Below are 15,170 nucleotides of genomic sequence, written 5' to 3'. Positions count from 1 at the left end.
AAAAGAGCTTGAAGGCTCTTCTGCTGATCTCTGCCCACTGCTGTCATTGTATCAAAGCTGAGGTGACACCTTTCAGGTTTTTCTTTGTCTCTCTGACTGCGAGTCTAAAATGGAGACAGTGCTTTTTGTATTGAGCCACCCTCTGCTCCGTGTCAAGCAGGGAAGCTCTTCCCTTTCTGTACAGAGGGTAGGCGGGAGGGAGGAGTGAATCCAGTTGGCTGCTGCAGGTGATCCGCATTGCCATTTTAGCCTGCGGCACCCCCTAGTGACTTTTCTAGAAACTTGACCCTGAGACAAGCCTGGCAGCCGAGGCCATTGCAGAGCAATTCTTAGGAGCGCGTTAATAATGAAATAGCAGAACTGAAAGCTGACATATACTTTCAGAATAAAAAATTTAAAAAGACCAAAAAAGTACTGTTTTTGATAACGTTTGAACGAAAAAACAACCAAAGATCAATGAGTAACTGCTGAATCATTATGTAATGTAGGTAGTTTTAGCAGTTCCTCATCAGAGCTACCGTAGCACTCAGAGGATTCAAAAAAGCACCAGTGGGGTTCCGTGTGCTGGTTATTTATGTTGCATAAATCAGTATTATGTTGAGCTGGAACTGAGAAACTGACATGAAGCAGTGTCTTCAGATGAAAGTCTTTTGACCCCAGTGTCTCCCCCTCTGTCCCTGTCTTCTCCCGTGTGCGTACATGAAGACTTTACCCATCTACCTCAACTGTGTGAGATGTTGTGTGGCAAAAATGTTCCTTAACCAAAGAATCCATTCTGTCAGGGTGTCTGTCTATCTATCTATCTATCTTGTCTGTTCATCCGTCTCTTCTTCTTCATGCCTTTTACTTCTTCAAACCAAATGTGCTGGAATCAATCTGTGAAGGGGCTGAAGGAACCCCCTGTCCAGCCAAAGCTCAAGTCGAGTATGCTAGTGTCCCATTGATCCATGTTCTGTATATAAATAAAATCATTCTCAAGACCAAAAAAGAAGGAGGTGACAATCCAAGCAAGGAGGATCTTGCTGTAATCAACGTTGCCTGTTCCTTGTTTTCCAAAAGCTAGAATTATGCGAATTGCTGTAATAGAAAAAAAAAAACCCCAAATCAAGCACTCATCCTAACATAAAAAAAAGATCAGAGGAGACAGAAGCTATTTTTCCACATTTGTAAGCCACCCCTCCCACCTGTTTTTTTTTTCAAAATGTTTAGTGTAGTTGAAATACTGTTCAATCCCACTGTTGTAAGTAGGAATTAATAAGATCCATACAAAAAGCTTTAAACGGGAAAGAGCTGAGGGAAATATCTGACTGAGTCTGACTTTCCCCAGCTTGGACTCGACCCACCATGCTTTATTGTGCCATTCTTGTCCATGTGTTAGACTTACTAATGAATGTGGCTAACCAACCAAAGGCTTTAAAAAAAGATATACAAAACTTTAAACGTCAATCATGGTGGGACATTTTGTATCAACAACTAAAGAAAATCCCTTTGAATACCTCATGTGAAAATTGTTTGTTGTGATGTTGCACTAAAAAAAATAAAAATGACTCATTTGTAACCCAACACTGCAGTCTGTTGACTTTATTCTGACCTTGTTCAAGATGTTAGCAGGAAAGATATGTGGGTTTTAAAGGCCAACACCAATAGCTGCTCTGAAATCTGATTTATTTTTTATTTTGTCCAAAAACAAGAAAACACACTTACGAAACCAAGGCTTCCTTTTAAACGTCCTTTTTGTTTAACGAAAATGCTGTATAACATGCACAATTTAGTACTCAACCAGTTAAAACCCTCAACATCCCAGGCATGTTTACATAAATACATATCCCCCTTTTGTCAGGTCTGTGATGGCAGACTGTGTGGGGAGTGTGGACCCAATTGCAGAGTAAGGAGGACTGCAGTCAAAAATGAAAGTGAGCTTTTTATTTTTGACTGCACAAAATACAACCAAAGCAAAAGGGAGACTAAGATTAAATCAACAAAAACTAAACACAAGGTACCAGAAAACCTGAGACTTGAAACATGACGGATGATGAACATGACGAGGATCTGACGAGGGACAAAGGGACAAACTCACACAATAAAGATACACAAAGGCAAAAGAGAGGGAACGAAACAGAACTAACTAAAAGTAATTAAGAACCAGAAATCTAAATGATTAAACCAGGAAACTAAGTAATACCAGAAAAGGGCTAAGAAACATAAACCGCTACCATCGTAAGAAAACAAGACCAAAAGTCCAAAGACATAAACGCAGTAACAGACACAGCACCATGACACCCTTAAAGTTAAATATTATAATTCCGTGTTCATTATTTTGTGAATAAGGAACCAGATTTTTGGAAAATGTTTTATTTTTACATTGAGTCTGATTACATAATATAAGTGTCAACAACAAAGCAGCAGTACATGTTGTGTTGTGAATTTAATCTTAATCTCACTCATGTCATAAAATATACAGTAGTCCAGCACTAAACATCCAGTACATTCACAACTTTTTACCACAGATATAGAAAGATTTTTAATTAAACCTTGTAACCTTGAACAAATGTCTATACTTCTGGTAACCCCCTGATTTAGTAGTTAATGCTAACCAAAGTAAACATTGGGGGATAAATATTTTTCTTTAACTTGTGAAAAATCAAATCTTTTAAAGCAATTGCTGAACCTTACCTTTCAAGGAGAAAAGTAGTTTGAACTTTGATAAGCGGGTATACCAAAAATGTGTGTACTCACACACAGAGATACACACATTAGCATTTCCACAATGTCACACGCCAAATAAAGTCAGTGATAATGATTCCTCCTCAAGATATAATTTTTCAAGAGAAGCACCAAAAAGTGTTAGTTTGAAGCTGTAGTTTTTGAAGACTTAATAAAAAAAGTCATAAATGATATATTCATTTATATTCATTTTGCAAGAGATTCATTTCAGTTCCCTCTGCAGTTACATGACGGGGTAGCAGGCATCCAGAGCAATGCCACACTGATCATTCTGGTTGCGTGCCATCCGGATGTATCCCTGATCTCCGAAGGAAGTTCCCCAGCTGGAGAGTACAAAATAATGAATTATCAGATAAATGTAATTAAATGTTTTAAAACTTCACATTTTGTTATTGATGTATTAAATCATTCTTATCTTGTTTTTTTGACGTTTTTATTAAAAAAGAAAACAAAAGAAGATAAAACCAGGTCCAGTGGATGATTAAATGCTTGTTCATATGAATTCTAAAAATGAAATGACTTCAGCAGCTGGTACATTTGTTTTTTCATCTTTGAATAAACATTAACAAAACTGTCTTTCTTCCTACTTTTACATCTAACTCAGTATAGTTTATGTTTAAGTATTAACAAAGGACAGGGATGTCATATGAATGGATGTGTCCATTAGTCGAACCTCAGATACAGGAGGAACAATGCATTTTTTTGTCCTGGTCGTGGAACACTTGACCAGCTCTTGGTCTGCAAAGTCCAATAAGTTGGACTTGTTCCTGGTGGGTGATGGGCTTTGCCAGGGCAGCCCTTAGTCACCTATTCTTTTCATAATTTTTATGGACAGAATTCCTAGGCGTACCCAAGTGGCAGAGGGCTTTCACTTGGGTGGTCTCAGAATGTCATCTCTGCTTTTCGCAGATGATATGGTTCTGTTGGCTTCATCGGGTGATGGCCTCCAGCTCGCCTTGGAATGGTTCGCAGCTGAGTGTGAAGCTTTGGGAATGAGAATCAGCACCTCCAAATCTGAGGCAATGGTCCTCAGCCAGGAAAAGGGTGGAGTGCCCACTCCGGGTCAGGGACAAGTTCTTGCCCCAAGTGGAGGAGTTCAAGTACTTGTTCACGACTGATGGGAAAAGGGAGTGGGAGATCGACAGATGGATTGGTGATGCGGCTGAGTGATGCGGACGCTGTATCGGTCTGTTGTGGTAAAGAGAGAGCTGAGTGTAAAAGCAAAGCTCTCAATTTGCTGGTCAGTCTACGTCCCTACCCTCACCTATGGTCACTAGATGTGGGCAGTGACCGAAAGAACGAGATAAAAGAGGCAGAAATGGGCTTCCTCCGAAGGGTGGCTAGCCTCCCTCTTATAGGATGAGAAGTTCAGCCATCCGGGAGGGGCTCAGAGTAGAGCCGCTGCTCCTCCACAACAAAAGGAGCCAGTCGAGGTGGTTCGGGCATCTGACAAGGACGCTACCTGGGTGCCCCCCCGGGTGAGGTGTTCGGGGCATGTCCCACTGGGAGGAGGCCCTGGGGCAGACCCAGGACACTCTGGAGAGATTATATCTCTCGGCTGGCCTGGGAAAACCTTGGTATTCCCAGGCCAGGTCAGTTTTTGCGTGTTGATGATATGTACTTTTTTAAAAAGCCTGACTTCTCTCTTTCACTTCTTATTTGTCTTCTAGAGTCCTCCAGTATGCACCACATTAGTGAACAGATGGTGGAAGACAATAAAGGCCCTGTCCATGAAATCACTTTGTATATAAAAGCCAGATTCAAGAGAAATCAGTGAAAATGTCTCACCTGTTCTTTATGAGCCAGTAGTCTTGTCCATTCAGAGTGCCGTAGCCCACAGCTAACACAGCGTGATTCACATTCTGAGTGCATGATGGGTCATTATACACTCCTGAAATTATAAGAAGAAATGATCAATCTGATTAAAAATTTCTAAGCAGCCATAAATAATAATTTCCAGGAAAACTGAACTCAAATTTGTCTTCTAAAAAACAAAAAAAAAACCCTCCTTCATCCGCCAAACATTTTAAAACTGTTTTTCCATTTACTTTGCATCTGATGAGGTGTATCTTACCACTCCTATATAAAATAAACGTGGGCCGCCTAGCATCAATTCCCACTGAAATGGGTCCAATGGTAGCAAGACCCTGCTTCAGAGCGTTCTCGTCCCCTTCAGGCAGACACTGGTAACTGGAGCAGTTGGCAGCACGGGTTGCTGGGTTGTAGTGGCACTGATCATCCTGAAGTTAAAGAAAAAAATGTTAAAGGATCTGATGCAGTCAGGAAAGAACTTCATACACATTAAAAAAAAATCTAAAAATATTCTTGTTTTACAACATACAGGGCTGCCCTAAGGCAGAATTGGGAGGGACACCAACAAATTGAAAATATATTCATTAACTAGGTTTTTGAACTCAGTTAAAATCACTCCTTTAGTCTTGTAGGCTCTCCATTGATTGGACTGCATCTCACTTCTCAAAGGAATAAGTCAGTGGTGTCATAATTTGCACTTCAGGACAAAAATAAACCTAAAGACTGTTGCAAACTACATAGATATTGTCATAATTTCCATGCTTGATATTTTTGGTAAGGATAGTCACTGAGTATTTCACATTACAAAGTTCTTGTTTTGTTTTTGTTTTTTTGTTTTTTTTTTTAATTTTCTTTTGGCTAAATTAAAAACATTGCCACCCCCGCGAGGCTGGAACAGTCTGTTGAATCGTCTCAGAACTGGCCTCCTCCACACAAACAACAGCAAACTACATAAAGCCTGGAGGACAAACATGTTGTCCGCTCCGATTAATTTATTGTTGCTCCAAAGAGACGTTAACAGCTGACCACAGACAAGTGTGAGTGTTGCTGTCTACAGCCTGAAGGATCGGACTCAACTTCTTGCTGGTGTTTATACACCCACCTAGGTGTCTCATACAGGGTTTTGTAAAGCTTGTGTTAGAGTCCTATGTTTAAATTTTTGTAAAAGTTTTGTAAAAGTTGGCTTGTTGGAACAGAATATACTGATTTCAAATTATTTAAACTCTGTTATTAATTGAATATAATATAAAGACGGTATAAACTAGGATTATATTAGGATTTTATTAAAAACATAACATTTCTTAATTAAAAGTTACAAATTGTTTTTATTTCTACACACATTTTAAACTAAGACATGTTTTTCTTTATATAATCATAATATAATCCTAGTTTATGTTTATCTTTATGAGCAAAAAATAACTTTGCTACTGTCTACTCCATTTTTGTTGTAAATAATGAATTTTGATATTTGACCTTCTGTTAACGAAGAAGGAGATACACTTTATTAATCCCATTGGAAATTAGTCCACTGCATTTAATCATTCACTCAGTGAAGCAACCACCAATACAGTGTCCGGGGAGCGGTGTGTAGAGATGCTGAGGAAAGTACCTTTCTTAGGGGTACTTGCTTCTCATATGTTTAATATTTGTATTAATTATATTTGTCCCTACTAACCTGGAGATGGCTGATTAATGAAAGGAGGGTGACAGGGATTGTGATGAATTACTATTTTAACTGAGATTTTGTTTTTGCCTTGGAATTATCACTTAAATAAGTGCTGAATGTTCTTTTAGCACAGAAGTGTGCACATGAGGTCACACATGCATGTATGTTTACTTACATGTCCTGTATATGGGTATGAAGCATCAGAGTCAATTCCGTGGTTGTCGATGACATATTGGAAAGCTCGGTCTATGTAGCCTCCGTTGCAGCCTTCGTTACCATATTTGCCAGAACAATCCACCAGGTTTTGGGGACTGAGATCCACCAGCTTTCCTGTTGTCTTGGCTAACTGACCTTCCAGGGCCCCTGCAACACTGAAGGCCCAGCAAGCTCCACAAGCACCCTGAATAAAAAAAAAATTAAATGTCATGCTCATATTCTTAAGTCTTCCTCTAAATGTCCACTTTAAGAGCATAGAAGCACTTTTTATAACTCCAATTCCAAAAATATTGGACCGCTGTGTAAAATGTAAATACAAACAGAATGCAATGATTTTCAAATCCAATATTTCATTTATAGTAGAACATAAAAACTATTTCATACTATTTCATGTCAGATATTAGCTCATTCTACATTTCATGTTAGCAAACGTTGTCTCAAAAAATTTAGGCCACTGACAACCAAAGGCTGGGAAGGCTACAAAGAAACAGCTGGAAGAATACTTTTCAAATAATAAGGTTACTGGCAAAAGGTCAGTAACATGATTGGGCATTAAAAACATCTTAGAGAGGCAGAGTTTGTCAGAAGTAAAGACTGTCAGGGGTTCACCAATTTTTTTCACCAAAAACTGCTTATATGAACTGTGAAATATTTTTAGAAGAATGTTCCTCAACATAAAATTGTAAAGACTTTGAACATCTCAATATCCTGTTTTCTAACATACATGATTTATTTTATAATCTTATCATATCATATAAAAAATGCAAAAATATAAATAAATAAATATGCACTGCTTTAAAACAGTGATGATTGCTATGTTCTAGTGTGAATACAGTACAGGTTTATGAGATTTGCAAATTATTGCGTTCTGTTTTTGTTTTTTTTCAACAGTGTTACACCTTTTTTGGGATGTAAAACTATGAAAAAACATAAAAAAAATAACAAACAAAAAAACCCCAGAGAACTTTCAGGGTTCAGTAAACGAGAGGCAGTCATCTTCTTCGTAGTAGTAAAAGTGGATATGGTGAAATTCTTCTCGTGCAAACATGAACTGATTCTTCTCAGCAGCACTAATACACAAACCCTGATATAAATGACCTCTTTTTTTTACCTGCATCTTGACACTGGTGACATAACCCTTCTCTCTCCAGTCCACAGTGTCTGGTATGCCAGAACCTGATGCCCCTGCAAAGGGAGATGGCGCCCTCTGGATGCCAGTGGGAGGTTTGAGAGTTGCAAAAGACTGCAGGATCTCTTCTTCTGTCTATGAGGAAGAACACAAATTATGGAATGAGACACAAATATCTGTTACAATCAGCCTTTTCTGTCTGAATGCGGAAATTCCAGTTCATTTAATGGATGTAGGATTATTTTGACAGTTTTTTGATGTCGCTTTCAATTAAATAATAAAAAACACTTGACATTTTTAATTCATGAAAATGCTATATTATTATTTAAGTTTTTGTTGATTTTTGCTACAATCATTTTATATGTTCCCAAAGACTGGGAACATTTTAAAATATTTTTTTCCCTCAAACGAATTATTTGTTGATTGCGGATAACCTCTCCAGGACAATAAGAGCCTTTTTAATATTGATTGAATGGAGAGAGCAGTCAAAAAAGAGAACAGTTTCAGTTTGCTGCTCCTGCTGTTGCACGAGATCATATGTAAACAAATAACTACCATTTCAGATTTTCATGAGCACATATTAAAAAAATGCCCTGATAACACTCTTGACAGTATGCAAAATAAAACCAATGTGTTAAAAAAGGTAAACATGTTTCACTGTCCACTTTATATACAGTAATCTGTGTCTGTCCTTTTCAAATCTGATTCCTCTCAGGAATCACATTTGTTTCTTTTGGTATAGATGAAGTCAATAAATAAACAGAATGGACTCAGTTCTGTCTGAATGCTCAAAAACATTCTCCAACAAAGACTAAGGTGAAGCAGGTCACTGACCAGACAACGGTTGAGATTCCAGTATGCAGTCTGAGTGCTTTGGTTATTCATTAAGTTAGCTCAGGAATATACTGTAGGGTCTTGACTGGAGAATAGATCCTAGTCAGCCTGATGATTATTTGAGCTAAGAGGAGAAATCACCTCATTACTCCAGTCAAGTCTCAAAGGCCAGAACCAAAACTCTGCAGCTAATCAGGAAAGAAAGGTTAGAAGAGCCAAAAGGTTAAAGGTAAAGCTTGGTGCTTTACCAGTTAATGTTGCTAATTTACATTCTGCAGAAAGTCAAAGCAAAGGTACCATAATTTATTTTTTGAATATTTGATAGTTTTTTTTTAAACTCAGTTTAAGTGTTACCACAGCATATTGAAATGTTATGAATGCTAACTGAATAAATTAAGAGACCTGAGATAAAATTAGCAATGTGAAACTATACATGTGTGCCCCAACATATGTTTAATATTAGCCTGCTTGACTTGTATTTGTTTTTGTTAGAGGTATCTAGCCTGCATTAATTGATAAAGCACCCAAAAGACACTAAATACAAAATATGAAGACACTGAAACATGAAAACTGACACGGAACATAAAGACAGAGAAAGGGGAACTCAGAAAACAAAAATAGGGAAACCAGAAACATGAAGTGCCAGTAATCTGTTATCTATTCATAGCTACTCTTTAAGACAGATCAGCTTTAATTCTGTTGACCTTTTCAACATCATTAATACAATCACCATTAATGAATAAAAAATATAAGTCAAAAGCATTAATGAAGCAAGAGAGTGTCTCACCAGGTCTCCCATGTGATTCATGCCCAGTTCATAGGTGTGAAGTCCCATTGAGGCCTCCAGGTTGTGCACGGTAATCATCTTCAGGTTATTCTCCCACAGCTTGCGGCGGTGAGCATCCTCCACCTCACATAAAGAAAGAGCAGATGAGGTGAAAATGCCGTATAAGTTAATTATAAGCCTTGTGCAGAGTTTGTCCATATATAACACAAAAAAATATTTATTACTACTACTTTTTGTCACATACATCTTTTTTGTAGCTCTTCCCATGTGTCTTCTTCCACAGCTCCCAGTGTGCGTCCAGTGTGGATTCAAACATGGCTGCTGCCCCGGCACACAGGGAGATGAGCAGCAACAGCAGGCCTGCAAACACACAAACATAGACGATGACACGAGAAGACAGGATGTCACCTGACCTTTGATGAGACTGATGCTCACTAACACACTGAGAAAACAACCTGCCTGGCAGAAAGTTCAGGTTTCCAGTCAGAAACAGACCTTAGTTTCATAAAAACCACACATAGAGACTCTGGCACGACACAGGCCAAAATATTTTCAGTGCTGCTTTACATACTAACAAAAAGAAAACAACAAAAAGATGGAGATAGGCGTTTAGTAACTCTAAAGGGTCAAAAGAGGCCACAATTATTTTTCTAGATACATCCATGGTTATTTTTCCCAAATGAAAAGGCATTTTTTTCACAATTTTACTGTCTCTAATTCTCAGAATGGGGACAAAACACACTTGTAAATATTGGTTTACGTCACTTGTTATCAGATTGCTGGCAATAAATCTAAACCAAACTGATCTAGGTCACCTCTGCGTCTCAGAAACAGGGCATAAACATATCAGCATGTACTAGAATCAACAAAAAGGTCTCAAAATACAAAAAGGGAGAGTGTTTGGAAAGTTTTCTTACAATGACTAAGATGAAATATACAAAACTGTAGACATTAAAGTGATTCCACTGAAAACTGCTGTTTGAACTCAGAGTTCAAGCATGTTACCAGGCTGTAATTGGTGCTGATGTTGTCTTCAGGGGTTTTATACCAAGGTGGCTCATTGGCCTCATCTACATAGCAAATAGTGATGTGTCATTCGCGAACGAAATTGCTCTTTGAGCCGACTCTTTGAAGTGAACGAGGCAAGGCGTGTTTTTCTTTTCTTTCTCTCACCCTTTCTCTCGCACTGTTTTTCCGCTTCACTCCGCATGCGAGCCTTGTGCTTGTGCTGAGCAGAGGGGGGAGGGGCGGTAGTTAAACTCGCAGTAGCACAGGAACAGAGCGGGAGGGCAAGAGAGCCAAGGACAACAACGTCACATCAGAAAGGTACAGTGATGGGAATAACGGCGCTACAAGTAACGGCGTTACTTTTTTCAGTAACGAGTAATCTAACTAATTACTGTTCCTATCGTTACAACGCCGTTACAGTTACTAACAAGAAAATGCGGTCCGTTACTATTTTTCAACAAACAGACGGTTGAAGCTGTGTTCAGCTTAACGCATCTTATATCAGTTGCACGGAAGCAGCTGTAAGTAATCTGGGCGATACAGCTTTAAGCAGCTGCGCGCGCTCCCGCGGACGGTAATCATGATCACTGTCTAGCACAACACCTGGAGCTAAGGGGGCAAAACAATGGCATGAGTGCTGCTGTTTGACTGAGGAAGAATAAAGTAGTCGTGGTAAGCCAATCACACGGCCACTTAAAGACAAAGCAACAAGGTGATATATACCAGTTTTTAAATTGTGTTGATAGGCCATGTAAAACCAGAGTCATGATAAACAATATATACGTGTGTTTTTTCCTCAATAGTTTCGTCACGTTTACTGTCTAAGGACAGCGCTAGCAAGCACGCTCTGCTTATGAGCAAAAAATAAAAAAACAAAACAAAAAATAGGGGAAGTTTTAGGAGTGACGCGGAGAGAGAGAGATAGAGAGATAGATAGAGAGAGAGAGAGAGAGGGAGTTTTGAGATGTGAGAGATTAGTGACGTTTAGCGTGTTTGGGGTGTGTAGTTAATGTGTTGTCTGGTGTAGTTAGTGTGTAGTGTTGTGGATAGTTTTGTGTTGTGTGTCAGAACAATGAGGCGACTGTTTTTTTTTTTGGAATGGCACAAATAATTTGTGTGGCATCTTATTGAATGCAGAACAGCTGATTGTTCTGTAAATAGTTTGAAATGGTTATTTAAAAAAATCAATGTAAAAGGTAAATGGATGCAAATAACTTTGTTGTTTGCAAAACTTGTGCATAGGATTTTAAAATTGACAATTTATATTTCCATTTAAAGTTATGAAATATGATTCATTAAACATGTTTGCGATTGTTAAAAAATATAACTTTTTCTTCTCTGATTTTATGTTCTTTGTCTGATTTTAGATCAATTGTGTTAATACAGTATGTCAAAATGAAAACATAACTGTAAATTCAGACACATGAGGTTGTGCTGAAAAGGATGATACCAAACAAGGTAAAGTAAATCGTTTTTAAAGGTGAAATGTGGAGGGAAAATCAAAAGTAGTTAAAAAATGGCCAATTATACCCTGGACCCCAGAGGGTTATATGTTTTTTTTTTTGTTTTTTTGTTTTTTTAAAGTAATGCAATAGTTACTTTTCAAGTATTTAATTACTTTGAGAATATTGTAACTCAGTTACTAACTCAGTTACTTTTTTGAAGAAGTAACTAGTAACTATAATTAATTACTTTTTCAAAGTAACTTGCCCAACACTGGAAAGGTATAGTAACCATCCACAATTTTCAGTTGTGGATGATAAAGGATTCAGAAAGTTTATTCATGCAGACCTATATGACAGAGAATGTGGATCTTTTTGTTTTGCATATTTTAATCTAGATTTAATTGTGTTGTGGTTTGCGGTGTTTTGTGTTGTTTCACTTTAAAGCTGAAAGTTTAAATAGTTAAAAGTTGAAATGTAAATAGTTGTTCTTTTGTATTATATGATTTATTGATTACATTTTATGTGGAGTGAATAAACAAAAGTATATTTACGGTGGCCCCAAAACACGTGCAAACTCAAAACACAACAGAAGTGCTCCAGGATGCTAGGCACAGTGTTGAGCTTTTGTTACCTACACATGCCAAGAAGTACCAACGACTGGATTTGGTGTGCAACAGGTAAATGAACATTTTTTTTAAATTATTTGACTATATATGAGTGCTTGTGTATAAATACACAAACAATACACATATGCTTTCAATTGTGTAATTTAAGTGATCTAGATATCTCTGTTTTGGAAGTTCAGTTAACGCTAGAAATGTGTTTTGGAGTTTGTAAATGCTTCAGAGTTTTTACATGCTTTTTTGAGTTTGTACAAGCTTTGTCTCCAAGGACCACCATTTATATTTATATGTAAATATATAAATAAATAAAACAACGTTGTTGTTTTTTTAATTACTAATTTCTTTTGTGCATGATTTTATATTGTTGTTGATAATAAATGAATTAAAGCAACAAAACAACCTGAAGAGTCGATTGGGAGCTGAAAGAGCCGGGTTTTTTTTTTTTTTAGTGAGGCGAGCCGAAAGATCCGGTTCTCTAAAAAGAGCCGGAATTCTCATCACTAATAGCAAAAGTCACTTTTAAAAAAAACAACTTTTTGCACAGATCACTGTGTCTTTAGGGTCACTGTGTTAAGATGAGTCTCAAGTATCACATCCACATATTTAAGGCTGTGCAAGTTTTCAAAATGACTCCACAGTCACAAGACCTGAAGTGAAACTTATGAAAACGCAAAAAGTACAGCGATGAATATGAAGCTCCACCTCTTATACCTGGTACAGTTCTCAACTGGGAAGAGGACCCTCTTCAAACAATACCGGTACATACAATACCCTCAGTGTATAACCTTAATTTAATATGATATATATAATATTTTTTAACGAGAATTTATAACTCATCAGGCTTCTCATACTAATGTATGCGATTTAAAGCAATTTAAGTAAGCCATCTACTCCGTTTGTACTTGGAGTTTTACCCAAAAGTGACTTTGACTGGCTCTTTTTTCCGCTTCGCTTTGTTGTCAGTTTCATAAATACAAATACAAAAACGAAGAATTCCGGTTTTATATTACTTTTAAATTGTTTTACTAAACAAATGCTACAGCGTAGTTGTACAACACAGCCTTCATTTCTATGGTGTAATTACATAAGAATATACTAAACATACACCGAGTGTGTTTGGACAATTTCTTTCTTTCTTTCTTTTTTATTTTTACAATTATTAAACATTATAGAAACACTTTACTTCACTGTCATGACATTATAACAAGGTTACAATATATTTTTTATCGTTGAACACACCTGCGGCCTGAACAAAGAAAAGTCTTTGAAAGCTACAAAAACGAAAGTAAACTAAATTATGAAGCTTTTTATGGGGCGATGTCCGCCTTTTTGTTTTACCAGCGATTAATATTTCTACTAAAGCTGTTAAAGTATTACTGGAAAGTGTTTCACTTGCCTTGATTAGTCGGACTCATCTTTGCTGCGCGGAAATTCAGTCTGACTGCGTTTCCTTGTTGCTATTATTTAAGAACGAAGTGTCACATGTTCTCTCGCAGTTCTTCCTCTTTCGAAAGTAAAAGCTACACCGTTTTCCTCACAGTGCAGGAAAGGAATAGTTGAACGCACAAGATATGAAACAGAAGGTAAACAAAAAACACTTATTCAGAGGTTTTCTCAAAAATTGAACCACACAATTGCACACTTTCGGAAAGTATGACAAGCACACACTCAGCATTTTATGCACATTAAAAGTGTCTTACTTCCCACATTTAGCCTTTTCATTACACCCTATGAGCAATCAAGTTTTTTTTAGTTTTAATTTATTAATTTATTTATCTTTAGTTCAGTGTAGTTGGGTTTATTTCCAGATTGGGGTTTCCTCGTTATTATTTTATGTTTTAGTTTAGCTTCTTATTAGACTGAGAGTTGTGTTTCTGTTTTATATTAGTATGGCAGAGGCAAGATTAAAGTTCAGAATAAACACAACAGAAGCACATCGTTTTGTCAAAGAAGGTATCTCACAGTCATGTTTCATATGCCAGAATTCCTTTCTTGAAATTACAAATTCGACCAAGCTGACAAAGTTATTTCCAACAATATTTCCTTTGAGTTTTCATTTGATCTTGTGAGTTTTGTACAGAATGGCATAAAATCATAATTTTAGCTGTAGCTACCCATATTAACTATGAGACTATCATGTGTGCAAATGACAGTTTTCTCTGAGGGTTAGAAATATGGAAATGGAAAACTTGGAGAATGGAAAATTATATTATGGCAATTTACTTATTAGAATTTTATATTTAATTCATTGAAACTAATCAGAAAGGTCAGGAAGGTCATTAAAAATCTTGGAAGTTAATTCTGCAGTTACAGAAGGTCAAAATAAATATTTGACCTGTCAGCTGTATGGAAGTTCGATATTATGGGACATGCCACTGGATGGCACTGTTTTTCTTTTGGGGTACCTCTGAGAGCGGAAGGGATCATGGGGATCTACGGAGACATGCACGAGTGCTAGCTTGCATTGGTGTTATGTGGGTGTGCAATGCCTTTTTTTCGCTGCGTGATCTGTTTTGAACGCAAAGTGTGCAACAGTTAAGGCACCAGGAGTAGCTGCCACCAACTTCGCCGTTCGTCTCAGAGGGATCCATATTCCGTTTTCTGCTGGATTAATGCACTGTATGTATTTGAGTTCACACTTGTATTATACTATCTCTGTGGGTAAGAGGGAAATGTACTGTGTTAACTGTTTAATCTTGGCTCTGTATCTATGCAGGAGAAGCCACTACAGTTATTTTTGCACTGCTAAGTTTTGTTTTATTTATGTTTGGGTTTATATCAGACACGAAATGACGCTAGATGTCCTTGAGTTCCAGATGCTGATAAAGTTGGGGAAATAACCTGCAGTAGCAGTGGGTTACCAGAGCACAAAGCTGTTACTGGATAGGAGCTGTCTGTAACAATTTTATTTCTTTATTTTTACAAC

At 37.3% G+C, this 15,170-nt stretch overlaps 1 protein-coding gene across 1 annotated transcript; it reads right to left on the bottom strand.

Annotated features, from left to right (window-relative positions):
• Positions 1-1,782: 1,782 nt before the first annotated feature.
• On the bottom strand, positions 1,783-13,776 carry LOC146659589 (cathepsin S-like). The gene is made up of 8 exons (XM_085423686.1): positions 13,641-13,776; positions 9,413-9,528; positions 9,169-9,291; positions 7,530-7,682; positions 6,378-6,602; positions 4,799-4,964; positions 4,513-4,615; positions 1,783-3,047 (listed from the first exon to the last, which is right to left on the bottom strand). Exons 1-8 carry the CDS (start codon positions 13,657-13,659, stop codon positions 2,948-2,950), a joined length of 1,005 nt encoding a protein of 334 aa, XP_085279812.1. The 5' UTR covers positions 13,660-13,776; the 3' UTR covers positions 1,783-2,947.
• Between the last annotated feature and the right edge of the window lie 1,394 nt (positions 13,777-15,170).

The sequence above is a fragment of the Rhamphochromis longiceps genome, linkage group LG11 (assembly GCF_057381845.1).
Source record: "Rhamphochromis longiceps isolate RC_006_pf linkage group LG11, R_longiceps_female_GT1.1, whole genome shotgun sequence".
In the NCBI taxonomy this organism is placed as follows: domain Eukaryota; kingdom Metazoa; phylum Chordata; class Actinopteri; order Cichliformes; family Cichlidae; genus Rhamphochromis; species Rhamphochromis longiceps.
The sequence above is the reverse complement of the archived record's forward strand: the minus strand, read 5'-3'. Positions and strand labels throughout refer to the sequence as shown.